This window comes from Poeciliopsis prolifica, unplaced genomic scaffold (genome assembly GCF_027474105.1).
Source record: "Poeciliopsis prolifica strain line A6 unplaced genomic scaffold, Auburn_PproV2 SCAFFOLD045, whole genome shotgun sequence".
In the NCBI taxonomy this organism is placed as follows: Eukaryota; Metazoa; Chordata; class Actinopteri; order Cyprinodontiformes; family Poeciliidae; genus Poeciliopsis; species Poeciliopsis prolifica.
Genome location: NW_026562420.1, coordinates 259,594 through 280,846, shown reverse-complemented (window position 1 = coordinate 280,846; position 21,253 = coordinate 259,594). Strand labels below are relative to the sequence as shown.

General features: G+C 38.7%; 2 protein-coding genes across 2 annotated transcripts; both read right to left on the bottom strand.

Annotated features, from left to right (window-relative positions):
• Positions 1-1,245: 1,245 nt before the first annotated feature.
• On the bottom strand, positions 1,246-2,319 carry uts2r4 (urotensin-2 receptor 4). Its single transcript, XM_055056565.1, has one exon. The coding sequence runs from the start codon at positions 2,317-2,319 to the stop codon at positions 1,246-1,248; it is 1,074 nt and encodes a 357-aa protein (XP_054912540.1).
• Positions 2,320-3,897: 1,578 nt separating this feature from the next.
• Positions 3,898-18,610, bottom strand: zgc:92360 (uncharacterized protein LOC436988 homolog). The gene is made up of 11 exons (XM_055056566.1): positions 18,248-18,610; positions 13,922-14,052; positions 12,424-12,515; positions 12,091-12,173; positions 11,875-11,987; positions 10,391-10,537; positions 8,597-8,680; positions 8,456-8,518; positions 6,742-6,813; positions 5,332-5,563; positions 3,898-5,237 (listed from the first exon to the last, which is right to left on the bottom strand). The coding sequence occupies exons 1-11, from the start codon at positions 18,333-18,335 to the stop codon at positions 5,209-5,211; spliced, it is 1,134 nt and encodes a 377-aa protein (XP_054912541.1). The 5' UTR covers positions 18,336-18,610; the 3' UTR covers positions 3,898-5,208.
• Between the last annotated feature and the right edge of the window lie 2,643 nt (positions 18,611-21,253).

The window sequence follows — 21,253 nt, the reverse complement described above, 5'->3', positions numbered from 1 at the left end:
TCTGACACACTTACAAGGTGTAGGCAAATAAATGTGCTGGCAACCCTGAAAGAAATGCGTAATAAAAACCCTGCGCAGTAGTATAATCTTTGCTGATATTGATTAGAGAGCTGCCAGCTTTGGCTGTCGACATAAAAAGACAAATTAGTAAGAAAAAGCAGAAAATCGAGAATCGAGCTTAGTTTCATTTTGTGAAAAAACATAATTTGGGGAAATTACTCACAGGGTGGTGTGAAACCTGGTAATGTGAAAGAAGGGACAAGTGTTAGATGAGAAACTCTGTCAGAAACAATTTGCAGCAGGACTAAAAAAAAGCTCTGTAGAGAAGCTGAGGAATGTGACACGATTGAACCACATTCGCTGTGAGGACAGGAAACTTCATTTACAAGTCAGGAACTTTGTTCAGCACAGCTTCAACTAATTTAGAGACATGAAAAGGAAAAATTTGTAACCTGATTAGAATCAAAACAGGACTAAAATCTCTGCATCAAACAAATGGGAAATTACCACACAAAAGTATCGCATTTCCTCACAATAAATTAGCAAATACATCCTGGTACATTTTATGTACAGTAACAAATGACAATTTGAAATTGCACATTTAAAAACATGTTTATATACTCTTAACTCTTTGGTGCAAAAAAACTGAAAAGTTTTCCATTACACCGCATTCATTTTTTGCTTGAGTAAGATTGAGATAGGACTGCACATAAAAATGACCCTTTATTAGCCATTTAGTCTACCAACAATAAAAGAAAAACAATTAAAACTCTCAGATGACTTTCTATTTATATAAGTGACAGACTTTCTGGTCGGCCTTCATTCCTTTCACTGCTTGAGCGATAAAAAAAAAAAAAACATTCAGAGGCTCTGCCTTCATCCACAGAGTCGGATATGATTCAGTTATTACCCTGTGAAAATAATTAAAAAATAGTCCAAATAGTGTCCTTTCTTCATACTGAAAGTTTCTGTTTATGTCTTAGAAGGGATGGGAAGCCCCCCAAAAATCCTCCATATCTTTTAAGGGGGCTCCGTAAGAGTCAGACTTCTTCACATACTTCACACCAGTTTTTTTGTCTTGGACAATTGCAAAAACTGAGTTGGTGACCGAAATTACTTGGGTAACTCCAACTCCACCTTCAAAGTGTCTATGTGCAGTTGAACAATGTCTCTGTTCAGCTTCATATTGTTGGCTCATGGCTAATGAGTCGAGGACGTTCCATTGCCTGAATCTACGGTGATCCATCAGAGTTCCTGAAGAGGTGTTGTCACAGCCGTACCAAGATCAGCCTTGCTAGATCCCCCAGACGGGCCTTTCTGAGCCAAAGAATCTTTGTAGTTTCGGGTCAAGAGAGTGTAAAGAAAGGGATTGACACAGCTGTTTCCATAGGTAAGACACGTGACAAAGAAATTGATGTATTTGTGAGCAGCTGCAGACAAATCTTTGAGGGAATCTGGGGAGAAAAGTTTAGCTAGTTGCCATCCCCAAAACGGTAGGAAACACGCCCAATAGGCTACTATGATACTTAATATCATAGTTAGCACTTTTTGTTTGAGTCCTTTCCTGCGGGCTGAATGGCTGCTACCCCCTAAGCTAGCCTGCACTGTCCAGTAGCGCCTTGCTAGCCCAGCATACAGTCCAACAATTATCAGTCCAGGGACTAAGACACTTGTGAAAAACAGTACTGTAAGGTAAGCCTTAAAAGCTTCTGGCGTCCAGGTGGGGTAGCAGATTCTCTTCACAAGGCCATATGCACTAGGCTTGGCCTCCCTGAGCTGTATCATCACCATCATGGGAAGAGTTAGAGTGAAGGCCAACCCCCAAATAACTCCTGCAGTGAGTCGTCGGTTCCGAGACGAGGATCTGTGGGCACTGAAGGGCTTGGCAACGGCACGGTAACGTTCTAAGCTCATCGCAACCAAAATGAAGACGCTGGCATGCATGGTGAGGAGATCGAGACTCAGGAGGATGCGACAGCCAGCCTCGCCGAACAGCCAGTCGTGGGCAAAGTAGGTGCAGACAACAAAGGGGATGGTGGAGAGGTAGAGCAGGTCGGCCAGGGCCAAGTTGACAATGTAGACGTACATGGAACCCATCCGGCACAAAGCGGCTGACCGCGTTACGACGAGCGTGTAAATGTTTCCCGCCAGTCCTACGGCGCACATGACCAAAAGCGTGGCACCGAGTAGGGATGTCACCCACAGACCTCCACTGGCTCCAGCAGCACTACCACCAAACAGAGAGGTTCCATCTTCAGCCCCCGGGGTAAGACCAGGTCCCGTCTCAGAAGTGATGGTGGCATTGAGGGTGTAGTTCATTGCAGATGTATAGATCAGGAATTAAAGCAGACAGGCTCTCTGTCTGACTTTATGAGAACATCTAATCAATCCAAATGAAAATCAAACATTCTTGACAGCTTAGGCTGTTTGAGACTAGTTAAACCTGACCAAAGAGAAAACAGAAAATAATGACAACAAATGTTACGGAAAAGATATTACTGTGCAGAGAAGATTTAAATTCAATACTCACACAAACTGAGCCAGAAAACTGCTGGCTCCTCCCAGTGTTTGCTGGCCAATTTCTTCCAATTTATTTATGCTCGCAATCGTGGGACTTCAAAGACACCTCAAAGTAAAAAGCAATGCTCTCACTTCCAGACAGCAGGGATTTCTCCTGCTGAGTCTGGGTTAAAGTAGAACCAACATGAGATTTTTGTGAGCAGTAGGGAAGTCTCAGCCCGTCCTTTTGAGAGGACTCCAGTTGCTAACATCTCGGGAACAATTTCTACAACAGAGAGGAGAAAAAAGATCCCTTCTTTTTCCCTTATTATTATGGTTATTAACTCCCACTCGTTTCACTTGTCTCGAAGGTACCAAGTTAGGTTGTACAAGCAATCGTCGTGCATCCAGTCAGAGTCAAAACTTATCTCCTTGTCTCTCTAGGCTTCTTTGTCGATGTTGACATTCGAGACGTTGCGGTAAAAATCCTTCATTTCCACATACGCCATGATGATTTCCTGCAGGTCTTGTTTATCTACTTGGTTTCCTGTGGTGGAAGACGAACCATCCGTTTCTTCTCGGCTCCGAAAATCCAGCTTCCCTTTTGAAGTTTTCTTGGTTGCAGTTCCCTTGTCTCCCTTTTCAAATTTGTCCTCCCTCTTTCTCACCAGGGTGAAAAACTGGCACAGGCCGATTGATTTATGTGACATTCCTCCCTGGCCTCAGCCTAATGTCTCAAAAACACCAAGGTGTGGATTTAGACACCACAAACTGCTGGCAGGGGCAACTGTCAGCAACTACTATATAATACCAGAGTTTATATACTCCCATCGAAGTCTGTAAAATTGAAAAGGTGTCATTTTGGGGGGCTTTTAATGAAGCGCTGTAGTTTGAATTCAGAGTCCAATTCTCTCTAATCCACACAAGTTCAGATTTGCACATCTGCACTCATGAAATTTTAGGTCTTTTAGCTAGTCGTGGAGAAAAGGATGACATTTTTGAAGCCATTCTCAAGCTTTGAGCATAATTTCAGATGCACATTTCACCAACATCCTTGACAGATACATAAGAGGCTATTTAAACTGACTGATTTCTTGCATGGACTCAACTTGTGTGGATTAGTATTGCTCAAATAATTTCAGTAGGTTTAAAGTCAGGGTTGCTTGGTGTCTTTGTCATGTTAGGACACACATTTGTGTTAAAGTTTCAGTCAGCTAAACCAAATTGTCATCATCAGTTAAAACAATACAGGCAAAATTCATTCAGTTTATCTGCAAAAAAAAGTTGATTTGGGGTTCAGTTACTTTTTAAATCTTGAACAGTTTTTTGTAAATTTAAAAGCACAGATTATACACAGATTCCTTTTTTTTCACAAAGCAGATTTTTAATGGTCTAAATTTTTTGCAAGTCAGCAATTGTGAGTCAAGAAAATAATTCTAATGGAAATTAAACTGAGATGAGTACATTTTGAAAATACAGAGAAATCAAAAAAATGAAAAGGCAACAGTGGTAAAAAGATAGTACACCCTCATCAATTTCTAGAGTTGTATATATTTTGTAAACTTGAGATTGGGCTTCAAATGTTTTTAATTTAAAACAACAGATCAATCATAAAATAAAATCCTAAAATTAATAGAGGGTGGGGTTTCATTTTATCACGACCACAGATGCTACATAAGTACATTTGTAAACATTTTTAGTTTTAATTAAAGTGTTGTCCCACATGGAGGTGCTGCTAAGTCATACAACTGCTGGAATTGTTTTCAGCACTTTGCTCAAAATACATTTTAAAATTGGCTTCCTTAAGTACTTTTTTTGTAAGAATACTATGAAAAGTATGCATTTGTCTTAATGAATAAAAATTTAAAAAATTAACAGAAAATCTGATCTTTTGGGTGATGTAATACAAAAATATATATATGTATATGCTACAACTAGAAAATTAAAATTCTGCTAATAATATGACTGTTTTTTTTGTCTCTGATAAATGACAACAATTCGACCCATAGGAACATTGCAAAAAAGAAATCGTTTCGGTAATTTACAGAATACCAAGCCTTGTAACCACAGCAGCTAAAAAAGCTCCAACATTTAGGAATCCATAAAGCTTTGACCATAGTGTTTCCCTATCCGTGCATATATCTACAACTTTACGAGCAGTAAAAAAGAAACTACAAAGTCAAAACATAAATACTTGGGCAGAAATAGCTGACACAATAGGAAAAATGCATCTTTTACCATCACATAATTTAAGCTAGCCAGCTAGAAAAATAGTCAGCTTGCTTTGTAACTAGACAGGCAGATGGATAGAGAGAGACAGCTAGATAGAATATACTTATATGGATTAAATTAATTACTAGTGTAAAGAATTTCACACAACAGTTTATTGTTGTGTGTCATTATTATGTTACTCACCATTAGCCATAAGTCACAAGAAATAAAGATAGAAAATGTGCTCTTGTGACTCATTCTGGACAGGTAACTAACTTTGTTCTGTGGTAAGAAGCTTTCCTGACACAAGGGTCAATAAAAAAAAAGAAGTGGTATCAAAATTAGAGCACAGTTAACCCTATCAGAAAATGCTTTGGTCAATTTGTTCTCACTTTTCACCCTGAAGTCCACATTTTTGGGATAATGCGCCATGCTCCAGCTTGTGAGCAGCAGGGTCGGTGTTGGTGGGTGTCGAGGGGAGAAACGGCCTCCGGTCTGTCAGTGTCGGTGCCTTAATAAGGCCTCCACTTTGAACACAAACACAAATCCCAAGTTAACGTAAGCCTCCTTGGAGCTAATATAGTCACTTTTAAAAGGCATTAAACAAGTCTGAGTCCTTACTTGTGAAATCCTGCGGGGACATCTGAGTGTTCATGACATTCTTGAAGTGCTGCAGCCAATCCTGTTGGTCACTCTCCGTCTCGCACGTAAACAGGAAGGAACGTTCAGGTGTCTCTATAGTGATGCCATATTGCCAAGCGCCGTTGCAGTGGGTGCCTGGCGGTAAGCCGGCAGAAGCGCTGTAATGGTTGTCATAGTTCCCCAGGAATACCTCACCTTTAGCGAAGGCATCCTTCAAACACAGGCAAAGTAGAAGAAAGAGGCAAAGGTTATAGGAGACATTTTGTTTTAGTCATCTCCAATGGGCTATTTTAGCATCCGACTGTTCGTTTTTCTTATCTTCATGGATCAATTTTATTTTGATATTCCTGGTTGGATATTCACACAATGAGAGTGAATATAGCAGAAAAGTATTTTCAGTTTTATTTTATAACCATACCTTCATTATGATTAAAGGAAAAAACTTCAAACCGTGTCTAATTTCTAGTGCAAATATCTTAGTGCATTTTAAATAGGACAAACTAACTGGTATTAACTGGAATTATCTTGAAAATTGGTTATTGCTAGGAGACACTGAAATGTGACATTTAAATAAATAAATAAATAAAAGGGAATCAGGAAGGAAACACTTTTACACACCACTGTAAAATGCCAACATTTTAAACCAACCCTGTAACCATGCTGAATTTGTTCTGGTGTGGGCATTTATCGTATCGCTTATCACTTATCGTGATAAATTTCTTCAGAAAAGAATTTTGATTAATCATTGTCAAGATAAATTCCAATTAAATGCTCCCAAAATGTTCTTCAATAAAGTTATCGTGTTCAGGCTGGTGACAAAAATCACACTTTTTTATGTGACTGATGTCCTAAAGGAGCATGTTACAAATGAAAACATTTTTCAAGAGCATTTATTGTGTTTGTGGGTCTATGCTTGCTGTGACACAGTCGCAGTTAGCTAAAAAAAAGATGTAGAGAACAGTTCTTATTTTCACTTTTATCATTATCACAATGGCTCAGCAAAATGTAGTGATAAAACTTTAATCCCTATCGCCCTCTCATAGTTTTGACTACAGGTTAGTGAACATTTTTCCAAAAACCGAATTCAATTTTATTTTTAATTGATTTTGACTCAGTCTTGTGAAAACTACAGAAACCGGTTCAAATCATGGAATCATCTAATCTCGTTTTCTAGCCACTGGTCAACCACACTGCAACAAAAAACAACCTCTACTCGGTATATTCAAAATTTTGAATGTTGTTCTGAAAGCCCTGTTATAAAACATAACGGAATTGTCCGAAATGACTCTTTCGAGATGAAAAAAATTCAGAGATTGAAGCCATTCACTTTTTACGACTTTGTCTGGCTTCAGATGAAGCCGGTGTGTGTGTGTGAACAGACTCTCATACCAGTGGGTCTTTGAAGTACATCAGCCGTCTCTGATCCAGTGTGAACCAGCGCTTCTTGAAGCCCTCTGTTTGCTACGTAGATGAGCGGGGAAACACAACCAGAAATAGAATCAGTAAGGCATTGTGCTCACATCGATAGCACTCTATTAAACCGAAGCATGGTTCGTTTCTAGAATGTGCTGGCTGGTTTAGAAAAGAGAAAAGAGTCCCGGAACTCTAAAATCTGTCTGTCAAACCATCAGTCGTTGATTGGTCATATCGGTAAAGGCTTTCCACTGGAGTTCTTTCTGAGACCATCTCTAAATATTGAGAGATTGATTGTTCTCCTCACATTTTGTCCAGGGGCTCGTGCCAAAACACATCAAGTGTAACTAAATCAACTCAAAAAGCAGCAGGTTGGCGAGTCATTTCATCTGCCCACATCGCAAACATCCACAGAATAAAAATAGATTTATTTTTTCTGATTGTCTGGAGTTAAATCAGACCAAACCTCTCTTGTTTTCTACCAGTTTGAGTTACCAAAATAATTTCTATCTGCTACAATAATAAGAGAAAATATTTCAGATGTTCATTTATTAATGTGCAAAAGTTCATATACACAATGATGATTTTTATGTATTTAAACAATGAGAAAAAATTACTTTGGAAACTTCTGATAGGTTAACTGGAGTCACACCTGTGGTTGTATTTCAAGGCCACACCTTAAGACACACTGCGTTCTTTTCTTTTTTTTCTTCCTTTTTCTTTGAGAAAGGCATCAGGAAGAGAATTGTAGAGGTACAAAAGTCAAATTCATCCTTTAGAACAATTTCTAGAAGTTGCTGCGTTCCTTTGTTTGTACAATTATATACAAGTGTAGACATGATGACAAATGTCCGGCCACCATTCTGAATGAGTTTTGACCCGAAATGTAAAAACTGAACTGAAGCCAACTGATTTAGCAGATATTAACAAATAAATCGCTGATGTATTACTGTGGCATTCATGGAGATAATTTTGGAAATTCTGACTAAACTAAAACACGAGACGTTTGGGCTGATTTCACCAAGGCGGACACGCGCCGGTGCTGGTACATGTTTACATAAATCCTGACAAATGGCTCCTTTGTTTATTTGCACGGTGCGTGTCTGCCTTCCGCGTTTGTACTTGAGAGATGAGATTTAAGCGAGTTCTCACAAGGGATACCTACCATCCAGTCAGACAGGTAAAAATCAGTCACATTGACAGCTGAGTTAATTTTTTAGCCTTATTTTTTGTTTTTTAATTTGTTTGGTGTTTTTTATTTTTTCCAATTAGACCGCAAGCTGGAATAAAAGTGGGACATAGACGTGTTTATCTTGTTAAATGCTGATCCTAAAGGAAGACAGGATCAGTCTGACACCCTAAGACTGCATAACAAATTGGACACAATTTAACTGAACCCTCCAGTTTACTTGCAGTAAAAGAGAAAAGAAATAAACCACAAATAAGAATAAAAACGAATGTATAGAACAGGCTGCTTTCTATAATTAGCAAAAGAATCATGGAAAAATTTAGAGGAAAAAAATAAAAATTTGAGAAAATGAAATGAGGAAAATCGATTTTTAGTTTTGCGGGGGGAAATAGTAAGAGGCTTTTATTGTGCTGGGTAAATCAGAGAAGTAAGAAAAATAGATCAAGGTGGAGGAGTTACAGCTGTGCACATGTACAGGCAAGCAGCAGTGGATTTACTTACCCTGGGGCCGGTTTTTTCCATGTATCCTTCTTTGACAAAGTTTCGAGTGAGTTTGGGTACGAGCTGAAAAAGAATCACGATGTTTCTTTCAGTGTGGTCAACAATGAGCAATTACTTTTCAGGAAAGGTTCGTGCGTCTACCTCCGCATCAGTTGCGCCGGGAAAGGCCACTCTGAGATACTGAAGCTGAACCGAACGGATCGAATTAAACCAGTCAACAATTTCCTGGAAAAAAAACAAAACAACAAGTGAAAACATAAATAAGGATATAAAATTTAAGGCATTCACACTACACAACTCCACCAGGTTTTAAACTAAAAGGTGTCAAATTAAAAAAGGGAAGTTTGAAAAACTAAAAATCATTTTCCCCCTTGACTTTACAGTTATACACTACTTCATATCGGTGTACGACGTAAATCCCAATGAAATACATTTTATTATTGTAATTGTAGCAAAATGTGAGATTTTTTTTGTGGACACTTTGCGGCACCATGCATTTGTGGAGGAGGAGAGAAGTTTGGGTTTTCATGCAATAAAGGAAACTGGGCGATTTATTTTAACCCACCCTCAACATTATGTTACTAAATATTTTGGCATTTTTTCATGGAGAATGTGGACCCATATTACAGGGTACTTAGGATGAATTTGCCAACAACTAACAATTTTGGATTTTATTTCTTAGTAGATTGCGTCTTATATTCCTGATAAAAGAGACAATAAATTGCATAATTTATCATTCTTCTGTTTTCTCTCTTCCAACAAAAACATATTTTCAGTCTGCTGCTTTGGTCTCAACTAGGCCTGTTTTGACTATTTTGTTTACAAAGACTTCATGATTCAATTTCTTTGTTGTTTATTTTGCATATTTCAAACATCTTCCAGTTCCCTTGTCAAAATGTTCATCATGTCTGGTTGGTTCGCCATTATATATATATATATATATATATATAAATGCTTCAGGCAAGCTTAAGTGGTTTTGATACTTGAAACTGCAATTACAACTGAAGCTGTCACAAACTCACTACCGCACAGATTAAAAAAAGGGGGGGAAAGGGTTAAAGGAAAGCTTGGTGTGCCACTTTATTCCACTATAATCCTCCTCGAAGTAGAAAATTAGCTGAACAACTCTGCAGATCACTGCTAATGCAATGACACTCATCTGATTTTACTGCAAACTCCTCAGTCCCGGGTGACAGACGGCAGCTAACAAATCAGATAGAAACCCGGGACTGCTCAATATATTCCACTGTGTTTCTGGATGACAGAGAATGATAGATGTGATGCTTGAATGTCATCTGATAATGGATTCCACCGGGAAGCAAAGACTGGCACAAACGATCGGCTCTTCCTCAACAGTACCGGCGAGATAGTTAGAAAGCATATTAATCACATCTATCTAGACAGATAACAAAGAATTTAAATGATACTTTACATTGTTCAATAGTGGTGGAGAAAAAGAAATATTCATTCCATGGAGAACCACAATTCCTAGTCCTGGCATTTCTGAATCGACTCAAATGCTCAAAAGCTTTTTTTTCCTTTTTTTTAAAAATTACATTTTGTATAAATCTTTTAATTTTTTTGTTTGTTTCAGAAAAAGCTGGGCAGCAAAGCTAACTTAATGCTGATAATTTAAACTAGAAAATGTTACACACAAACCTATTTTTCCCTAAATATAAAGAAAAATAAGATTTTGAAATGGTATGGACCAGTGTAAAATTCCTTAAAAAAATAAATCTTATATGTATCTTTTTTTTTTACATTGTCTTCTCCTCTTGTCAGTCACATGATTTAATCTGAATCTCATCGGAAAAGAAAAAACTGGTTTCTGAGTTAAACGTTGTTTCTGAATCAAACTGCTAGACACTGAAAGATTCGTTCTGTTTTACAGCCGTTACTGAACAGAAAAACAGTAACAGTGTGCGCGACTCTCACCTTGCCACTGTCATGATACACAAAGATATTCCGGGTGCTGTAGTCTTTGAGGTAGGTGATCTGCAGGCCGTTGGGATTTCCGATCTTTTCTGGCTGGAACGTCGCATTGATAGTGTCCACCTTAATCACTGCTTTGGGCTCCTTAGCCTAAACAAATCAGGAGGGGGTTTATTAAAACTCTAAGTACGGTTTGCTGACTGTTGCTTTATTTAAATGTGACTAAGCGAGAGGCAGAAGGCAGTGAAAGTGGAGGTTAAGTCGAAGCGTACTTAGCTGGTTGCAAACGGCAGACGAAAGTCGCTACAAACTGACCATCATATAATTACTCAAATCCCTCTTGTCTCCCGCCATGGCGCCCAGCTGTGGCACCAGGACCAGACCCAGCTCAAGCTAAATATAGATCCGTCAACTATGGAGCTGAACTATTTGGTAACAAGCAAAAAAAGAAAACAAAAAAGTTTTAAAGCATCGTTGCTTTTTCTGACAAAACTTTGAGAACTTCCCAAACAAACTTGCGCGTCAATACCTGCATTTCCTTTACAAAGGTGCGCAAAAGCTTTTTTTGCTATTACGCTAATAAAAAAAAAAAAAAAAAATTTGCAGTATTGGTATTCAAATCAAACATAAACAAGTTTGTTCACATAAGTCATTTTTAAAAGAAATCCTCCTCCTGAGGAGACACTTCCTGTTCTTTGTCGTTTCCAGCAGTAGTAACATCCGGGGTTGTGACTCGTGTGATGTGGAAAAAAGTGTTTTCATTTCAGTTTTGCGAAATACGTCAATTTCAAATCCCATTTTGAAAACCAGTGAGATTTCCTTACTGATCTACTCGGTGACAAGATTCAATGCCATAAAAAAGGCTTTACAATTTTTATGTTTTTGTAAACAGCAAATTTCTGTGCAAACGCAGAAATTGGCCACATGGATGTCCTTAACAATTAAAATCATTTATGTGTGCAGAGCATCAAGGTTTTTCACTCTATGACAGTTGATTGATTATAGCCATCAATGCAATGACATCAGTTTGTCAAATATTCAGATTATAAAAGGCTTTTTGTGATAATGGACATCAGATAACTATTGTATATATCAAAGTCCTTACTGTTATGGAAACAATAGCTGGTTTTTTAGTTTTTGTGTCGTTTATATGCAGTATTTGTTCCCAGCTTCTGAGAATAATTATTTTGTATGGTGAACAGTTCAGACAGACTCCTCAGTAAACTTGTCTGAACTTGCACAAACACGACGGAGAAGGAAAATACCCATTTTGCTGTCTTTGCCGTCAGTTCAGTTCAGTTAGCCAGCTGAACTGAATATGGAAATATGAGAGACCAAACCCTAAATCCTACAGAAATCATTTGCAAGCGTACTTCAGTATCTGTAAAATCCTTTATATTTAGGGGTGTTTGTGTAGTGGGTGTTTGAATGTGCTTTAAGGTTTTCCTTCATTTTACCGAACTGGACTCTCATGTGCTGCTGCTTACGTCATATTTGGTGTAGTACTTCAGGCTGCCCTCTCTTTCAGAAAGGACGAATCGCCTGCTCAGGAACTGCCCGTTGTCCCGCCCCCTTTTCATCAACGTGCCCTCTCTCGTTTCTGGAGGGTGCAAGCAAGCGCGATCATTCAAGGGCGAGGGCTCTTTTGTTGTTGTTTGTTTGTTTGTTTTTTACAGTTCATGTGAGGGTTTGTGCGCGCTCACCTGTTTGGTACGTCAAGCTCTTCCCAGGTTTCAAGAACTCTTTCCTCTCGTACTTCGCTCTGATCCACTGCTCTCTCAGCACCCTGAGCAAACACGAACAACATGGAAAGACACTTAAGGACGCTAATTGATCGAACGGTAAATGGACTGAGGTTATGTAATGCTTTCCTTGTCATATTAACCTTGGAGGTCTTTTTGAGGTCAAGCTGACCTCTCAGCAAAACTCACAAACATGTGCGGATGTATGATAAGCTACACATGCAAAGATCACATCCATTTTGTGTAACGTTATTGAAGCTCAGATAGTTGGCATGTGGAGCTGTGGTTACTCACTGACAGTCCTTGTGGGTTGGTTTGTAGTAGTAGACAGGAACGTCCGCCTCATATTTTGCCTTCATTAGCTCATTTCCATTTTCAGCCATGAACTATCTCACACACACACGCACACACAACCCACATACAAAGAAAAGACACAAATTAAAGTACGAATGACGCAACAACACATGAATGAAGAGAACAATAACAGGACACAATAGGCAAAAACAAACTCTGGCGTTTTGGAATATATTCCATCTTAAAGTTCTACAAGCATAGAATACATCTTTTAAAATTTCCACATATATTTTCTTGGAAACTGATTTTAAAAGGGCGGTGTTATGCGTTTTCTGACCATATGTCGCCGTTTTATATCAGTTACCTTTAGTTTAAAATATGCTATATGTATCAAATATAACTTAAAAGAAAGTTGACGTGGTGGCGCAGTGGTTACGCACAACCCACATACGGAGGTCCTAGTCCTCGACGTGGCTATCATAGGTTCGATTCCCGGCCCTGTGACCTTTGCCTCTTCTCTCATAACCCTCTATCCTGCCAATTCACTGTCAAATGAAGCTCACTAGAGCCAAAAAAAGAAAGTTGACTTTGATGTTTAACATCTTGAAATTAAACCTCTGTCTCTTTAAAATCTCCTGTACTTCATCTTGAAGGCGGGGCTAGGTCTATCCAGCTTTCGGTTGCCATGGGAGACTAAAGAGTTGGTCAAACACGCATGTAAAAATGAAGGCAATACTTCAAATATGTTTTTGATGAGGGAATAATATTATAATATGATGTAAAGCTTTAAAAAAAAATCATTTTACAATAATACCGCCAAAGTTAACATATTTCTGAAGTCCTGGTTCAATCTGAAAATAATTACTGTCCTGTGGGTTTTGTTGGTCCTTTAAAGTTTTTATGTATTATTTACCATAACTATTTTTTGTTTGAGAGTGCATAAAAGTAGGATTTAATTCATCTTTTTCACTTCATTTACTTTAGTGTGTTATTGCATCTTCGTACAACAGATAAAAGTACAACTACTGTTGCTTTTTTTTGTTGCTGTTGTAAATCTTTAAAATGGCTCCCCACACAGAAAACCACAAGCCTTTATACAATAAACAACAAGAAAACCTCGACTGAGCTGGGAAATTTGGAGAATTGACAAATTAGGCCCAAAGTGCAGTTTTGTGAACATATTTATCCTGGAAGCAGTTATGAACAGAACATTGTAGCATTTACTGGAAACAAACAAACAAACAAAAAAAAAAAAAAATTGGAGCAGCAGAGGGAATATTTTGTTGGGCCAGTCAAAAATAAATGCCACATTATGAAATTCAAAAACTACAGTTTGTCCTCTTTTTTTTTTTTAGCATAAATAGATACATGTTTTATTCTTCCTCTATAAATTTACCTCCTCATTTACTTTCTCACATACTTTTTCTCCTTTAAAAAAAAAATTAAATACACAATGTAACAGATGACATCGTGGGAGTTGCTGGCTTTGACCTCTCACCTGAACCTCCTGGTCCTCCCAGTGGGACAACCTCAGGGACTTGACTTTGCAGATTTCGGGGATGTTGCGATGGATTCCAGAGCAGTCCAGACAGATGAACACACCAAGGGAGCAGGAGCCCCAACCCGGATCTGCCGCAGGTTGGAAAGTCAAAAAAAAGAAAAGCTCAAAATTGAAAGACCAGAATAGAGCCCCTGTGCCGTGCGTACAAAATCCTGGATATTAATATCTAAAGCTTGAGTGTAAGATGCTAGTGTTACCATCGCTAAATGACATGGGAACGAGATACGGTACGTCTGAAAAGTACTCAATGTTTTTTCACATTTTTTTGTAATGTTATAGCCTCACTTCAAATTCTGTTAATCCATTTCCTCAAAATTCTACACACTAATAACCCATGACAACGTAAAAAAAATTATAAAATCTAGAGCAGTTTGCAAACTGGTAAAAGAGAAAACCAAAATAATCATTCTTCTTTGCAGTACTTCTCATCAGGTTGAACGGCAGACGCCTCTCAGACATGCTCATTCAATCGGACTTAAAGCTGCAGTATGTAACTTTTACAAATTCTTAAACATACATATTAAAACTGTCACTATGTTGTGACAATTTGGTATGAAACTAATAAACTGTGAACAAAATTGAGCTCCTTTGCCTCCTCCCAGTGCTAACTTGAAACAACCAATCAGAGCCAGGAGGGGGGTCTTAGCACTGCCAATCAATTTACGTACATGCTACTCACTACCTTCTTGTCAATGAAATTGCAAAACACTCAAAAACTTTTTCCTTTCCCTCACATTGTCATAATGGAGTATTTGTGTGTAGAATTAGACTAACACTGTTGGGAATGAGGTTGGAACATAAAATGTGGGAAACATTTTAAATACTTTCCAGATTAACAACAGTACTTCCAGTCCTATTGTTTATGTGTATTTTTCCAGATAATCAGTGTTTGATGTTTTAGATATGTTTGATGTCGCGATGTAGCAAATTTAACGTGCAAACGAACTTAATTCATATTGAGTTCATGAAGGATCACATGAACTCAATATGAATTAATTAACTTGGAAATGGGAAAAAAAATCTATTTCGGTAGGGTAATTTTACAAAGCACATTTTCAGCAACAAGGCATTTCAAAGTTCTTTCCATAAATTAGAGTAAATACAAACAACACAACAAAATAAATAACAACAAGAGTAATTCACAATTTATAAGCTAATAGATGCTTCTCTGGGTCTTTTTGTTCTAACTTATAGGTTTCATTCCTAATCTTGGCTGCTGGACAACAAGAATAAAATAAGTACTCCACAATTTCTAAAAGTTGTTATTGGAACATAAATCCTGATCACCCATGTTATCGTTTTAAAAGCATTTTGGATTGACGTCCCCGGCCAGACAGCAAATCAAAGTCGTTGCTAGGTGAGGATAAAATACTTAAACTCAATCAACCCTTTAACTCTAATCATAAGGCTCACACTGAACAATGCCACACAAAACAGGAAACCTTCCAGGTTCATTTGTCTTTTCTGTTCCTCTAAGCTAAAAGATTTAGAGAGTTATCGTTTCATCGCTTTGTCTTCCTCCCCAAAAAAACCCCCCATCTTGACAGCTTGCCAGTAAACTCTTGTGTGTGAACGACCGCCTGGATCTTATCCGGAGAAACTATTGATGTCTGAGTGGGAATAACGTTCTTTGAAGTTTCCATGTGAGTCACCAGCAGATTGGAGTTTGGATGTGGCCGGCTGGTCAACACCGACCCGATCAAAGCTTCTAAATGCTCCCAAAAAGGACACAGAGTGACCATCTTCAGATACTCAAGGACAAACAAGAAGGAAGGGCGCGAGCTGGAGCTCAACCGGAACGCCGTTCAGATACGTCAGGCCAGCCAACACCTTTACTCTTCCTTAAGATTCCTCAAAGGCAGACTCTGAAATGAAATGGCAATCTGGCAGAGATGTAAATCCTCACCGCGGCTCGGCTTTACTAACTTTTTTGCTTTGCTTGTTGTTCTCGTTGTTGAGAAGATAGTATAGAACTAAAAACAACAGAACATGACTGTTGAGCTCGTTTTAATTTAGTCTTTGTAGCCAGAAGAGAAGTGCACACCTTTAAGGTCAACAGCATATGGATCGATAAAACATCAACTATTTCATTTCATTATTCCAATTCAAAAAGCACAACTCGTTTCTCCACGTTTTCAACCAACAATGACTCAAAAGGAATATTTATCCATTTGATGTTTATCTTTGTTTACAACACTCTGGCGCTACACAACGAGAGTGAGACGTTTTTATATTGCATGTTTACAGTATCTCTATGTTGGCACCTTAAAATATTGGCTGTGTTTGACAGAACAGTATGTGTTCATATGTGTGATATTGGTTATTTTAGATCTCCTTCTTAGAGCTGTTTCTAAGCTTGAGGGCTAAAAATGTCTGCGTACGCCTAAACCATGACAATCAGGATCTAGAAGAAACTGATGTTTACTGATTTCACCCAACGACGGCTCAAAGATCCAGTTTATCGAGAAAAAAAGACAAAAAAAAAACAAGAATTTTAAAATACAGAAACATCATATTTTACTGTCATCCAGTGGACGATTACTGCTTTGCAAAACAAACTGGCCAATCACCCGACAGAGCATCCAAACAAATTTATGGAAAGTTGAGTGGAAGGAAAATGCTTTGTAAAATAACGGAATGACTGCAGAAGGATGCTGTCTAACACATTAGCAGGATGAGCATGCCTCGATGCTACGATGCACCAATTCATGCAAAAGGAGCCCCAACCAAGTGCATTTATTACAGTAAGGTTCTTTTTTGCTGAATTAGGAATATTTTTACTGATCATATGCCATAATATTTCCCTGTCTTTCATGGATCTATAACTTACTTCAAATTAGGCCTGTGTCGATCGCATGATAAATTAAAACTACCCAATTATCGGGTTTATTGTTTTCTCTTTCTGTTGATGACACTGAATGAAAAAAGGCTCAACTCCGGTGTCTCCACTGACCCTCCCTTCCTGTAATGCCCAGCGCGCACTGCACCATCTTGGAGCTGCTGGCAGATTGTCGGCCCTCTTTCAAAACCTGAGACCACACATTAGCTGACAGAAATCCTAGGTATAACGCATTGATTGGGTTCGATCATGCCGTGTGGTGCCCACAATGGACACAAAATAACGGCTACAAATAGAGTAAACTAATTTTAAAAACAGGCATTAATCAATGCTTTATGACAATCTACTTGCAATGCATGTAGCTAGTGTTAGTCCTGACTGAATGAAAATCATTATATCCTATTTATGTCACGTTAACAAAGAACAGCTGAAAACTCCTCCCCTTGTCATTTCTATATTCTTTGCACGAAATGTTGAATAAACATTAATGTTCTTTCCACATTTCATCTCCAATGTCCGCTGGAGTTCGGGTTGCGCCGTGTCAGCTGTTTGGGATTCCTCTGTAATTTACCATCAGAAAGTAGGGAGGGGAATCTACGCTTTGTGATTGGCTACCTGTTACAGGCTGAGTTTTCGCTCCCAGCCTGAGAAAACCCTTGATTTAGATCGGAGGGGCCAAGACGATCCACCGTAACACACCACACACTGCAGGATGATCGGTTATGAAATGGCAAGCGACAATCTTAGAACGCCCAAAGTTCTAAGATTGTCGTTAAGGGGAAAATCAGGGCAAAAAATTGTGTATCATGAAATATTGGATGAGGTCGTCCGTTGAGCCCATCTTCTCTATTTAAATCTAATGATTACTGAAGGGCAAAATAGTATACAGATTTCATAATCTGCACTTTTGGTTTGATGCAGTACCAAAGTGATTTTTGTATTCAATTCACCAAAATGACCCTGAAAATCACAGACAATATTTTCAGCCTGTTGACCAGTTTGATTTGTGAATTTGTCTTTCTCCAGTGGATTTTAACATTAAATGTTGAGATTTTCTTTACTGTACGGGAGAAAAAATAAATAAATAAAAGGCAGATTGTAGTTTTTTTGGACTTGGCTGAAAGAAAAGGGTGTGTTCTGTGCAAGTCCTACACTGCCCTACACTCGAGCATGTGAAGTCTTGTTCAACTCTCTTGGATTTTTTTTTCTGGATGCTCCACGTTGCGCACACCAAGCAGAACGATCGAGGCCACCGCAGCTTCGCCTGTGGTCTAGTTAAAGCCCCGTCTCCCCAATTCCCAGCATTCTTTGTCACATATTTTCAGGTAAGACAACAAGATTTCAAACCAAACTTGTGGCAGTTGTGAACCTTCCTATGCGTCCTCATCAAACACTCAACTGGAATAGGATTTTCTTCAACCTACCCAGCGCGCCGCAGTCCGCGCAGACGTCATTTCCCGGCTTTTGCAGGATTTCTTTAAGAGCTCGGATTGCCCTTTCGTTTGTCGACATTTCGGCGTTCAGATCCCTTACCCGCCGGCTTGCAAAGAGAGAGAGAGAGAAAGAGTGCAGCAGAGCAAAAAGAAAGGAAGGAACAAAGAGAGATCGATAGAGAGAGAGAGAGAGAGAGAGAGAGAGAGAGGTCTGCCTACTGGCCCTCCCTCCTTCAGGTGCGGACAAGTCTGCGCAGGTAGGCCCGGCGTGCGGGCCTCCAGGTGAAGGGAAGGCAAAACAAAGCTTCTCCGTCCGGTCACACGGCGAAAACACGGAACATAATCCAAACTTTCTCAAATCCTAACAGTCGCGCACCTCTCCTGTACCCAGTGAACCCAGTCCGCGGTGAGAGCGGCGGACAAGTTGCGCTTCTGCCTCCGGTCGGACTGCGCGTGTTGAGCGGAGAGTCAGGCGCCGCAGTAGGAAGTGAAGGTCGTATCAACACACTGCTGTTCCGCATATTTTGCGGTTAGAGCGCACATAACTCCCGCTGCGTGGAATCTATGCAAATGCCCTGCTCTCAAACTCTCGAGCTTGCGTATTGATGGAAAAAGAGAGGGAGAGAAAGAGAGAAAGAGAGAGATTTTAGAGAATAAATCATTTCTGCGCATTAGTCAGTAAAAGCAGCTGTTAAATAAGTCAGTTCAGTTGCTGAACGTGAGAAAATGATATAATTTTAAAATTTTTGGTGCTAATTTAAAAATATTTGTAAGGAATTTTTATGATGTTTGCGCCAATTGTGCGATGCTAAATGTAACTTTTTATCATTCACCAGATCGGTCATGGACTTTAGCAGTGACGCTGAGGCAACAGTCTCTTTATCCCAAAATTTTTGGCTAATTTTAAGAAAAAAATTGCAGTTAAAAAAAAATCAGAAAAAAAATGAGCGGACCTGTTGATTTTGTATGACTTTTGCAGATTTGTGAAAAACTGGAGGGACTGACTGATGTGATTAGGAGTCGAGAGGGCCGCATGAAAAGCTACGACGGGTCAAACTTGGCCCCCGGGCCTTCAGTTTGACATGCTCGTTTTATACCATTTAAAATTAAAACCTCCAGCTGTAGTGTGTGCAACTGTATAAACAGTCAGTCTTTTGATCATCCGTAATGCTGCAAACATAATCTTGTATTATAAGCTACTGAAAGTGAGAGCTGAGCAGCAAAAGAGAAAAAAAAATGGAGCCAGCTCTCACTTCATCGGAGTCTGTTTTTTTAGCATGAGCCATCACTAAACATTTAACCGTGTTTCTCATCTGTGTTCCCATCCCTCTGCAGCCTTTAGCATTTTGGCTAAAGGCTGCAGTGTCTGGAATGTCTCACAACAGCAATGAATTTGCTGTTGTGAGACGCCATCCAATAGGCAAAAAATTACACTGGCATGTAAAAATGTTAAGTTCAGAACACTGAATATGTTGTGCACCCCTAATATATTCATAAAGGCCTTGAGAGATAGACATATTCCTAGCTATATGACCATCTATCTCATGGAGGGTCAACCTTTTGGTGCAAACCAGCCCTGAACGGATGACGTCTAGATGCAGATTGACCTCTGAAGTTGTGTTGTGGTATCTGGAAACAAGATGTTAGCAGCAGATGCTGGAAGTCTTGGAAGTTACAAGGTGGCCCCTCTGTCATTTGGACTTGTTCGTCACCTTCAGAAAATGCTCAGATGGACTGAAACCTGGACAATAACACCTTGTACTTGTGCTGTTCGAACCTTTGGCATGTGTCAATCTTGCTCAAATGCTATGCTATTCCACCTTCTGACATATGAGCTCTGCAGCCGGGCATTCTCCGCCCAACTAACCGCGGCGGTCAGTAGACATAACGTTACGTCTAGTAACGCTCATATTGGATAAATTAGAATGAGTCTGGTTTGTCAGATTAAAAGTAGCTTTTGACAATGACAATCTTTCAGTAGGTGTTTTTTTTAATATTTTAAATTGGTCTGATGTGATATTTTAATTTTAAATGTCATATTTCCACTAACTGTTGGAAAATCATCATTACTGAGAGAAATAAAGGCGTTAACACATCAGTCTATGTGTGATTAATTCGTACAATGGTGATAGAGTTAGTGAAACAAATGCCTTTTCAATAACATTTCAATTTCTCTAATGGGTGTGTATATTAATTTCCAAAAATACATAATAAAAAGAAAAGTGCTTTAGTTAAAGTACCAATTAATCACAACTTAAGATTGGAAAGGGCTAAAAAAAAAACAACAACGAAAAAAGCAGATCTTCTCTTCAGTATTTGTAACGGTTCCCATAGAAATTATGCAAAATGTTTTGAAGTCATGTGTTCAAACTGCAGATTCCTGATGACACACAGCAGGAGGTATATTTTTGTAAAATAATAATATCCTTGTTGTTTTCCCACAAAAGCAGAAGCCCTGCTTTGGTGCTCTGTACTGTTTCATTACTCATGTCTCCCATAATTTATAAAACCTGATTAATAAAACCACACATTGTTCCAGTCTAAATCTATGTGTATGAGTTTGAATCAAAACAAGGAAATTGTTTGATTTTGTTCCAAATCAACCAACCCTGTACAATTATCTTCATATTAACATTAATGGAGAAAAATGTCACTTTTCTTTTTAAAACAAAGTTCAATCATTCAATCACCTATTGATCATGTTAGTATAATGTATTAAAATTCCATTTTAAAAGATTGATTTAATGCAGAGGGTTGCTAAAATAATATAGACAGGTAAACAACATAAACAAAAAAGGAATAGAAATGCAAAAAGGGATTGAAAGTGAAAAGCAAGTGCATAAAATATCTGCATGAGAATAAATTAAAGCAGAGATTTTTTACCAGTTAACCCAATGCCTTCTAGCAAAACCTCAGACTGCCATATGTGGCCAGTAGGTGGCAGCAGTTCAACAATGTTCCTGCTCCTACATGCACTCTAGGATTTTGTCCATGGCT

What these genes read in the sequence shown, in the direction of transcription:
- uts2r4 (XM_055056565.1), bottom strand. Translation starts at nt 2,319, where the DNA reads ATGAACTACACCCTCAATGCCACCATCACTTCTGAGACGGGACCTGGT.
- zgc:92360 (XM_055056566.1), bottom strand. Translation starts at nt 18,335, where the DNA reads ATGTCGACAAACGAAAGGGCAATCCGAGCTCTTAAAGAAATCCTGCAA. An exon ending in TGTATCATGACAGTGGCAAG is followed by an intron (nt 8,681 to 10,390) that starts GTGAGAGTCGCG and finishes TTTTTTTTCCAG; the next exon opens with GAAATTGTTGACTGGTTTAA. An exon ending in TGGAAAAAACCGGCCCCAGG is followed by an intron (nt 6,814 to 8,455) that starts GTAAGTAAATCC and finishes TCATCTACGTAG; the next exon opens with CAAACAGAGGGCTTCAAGAA.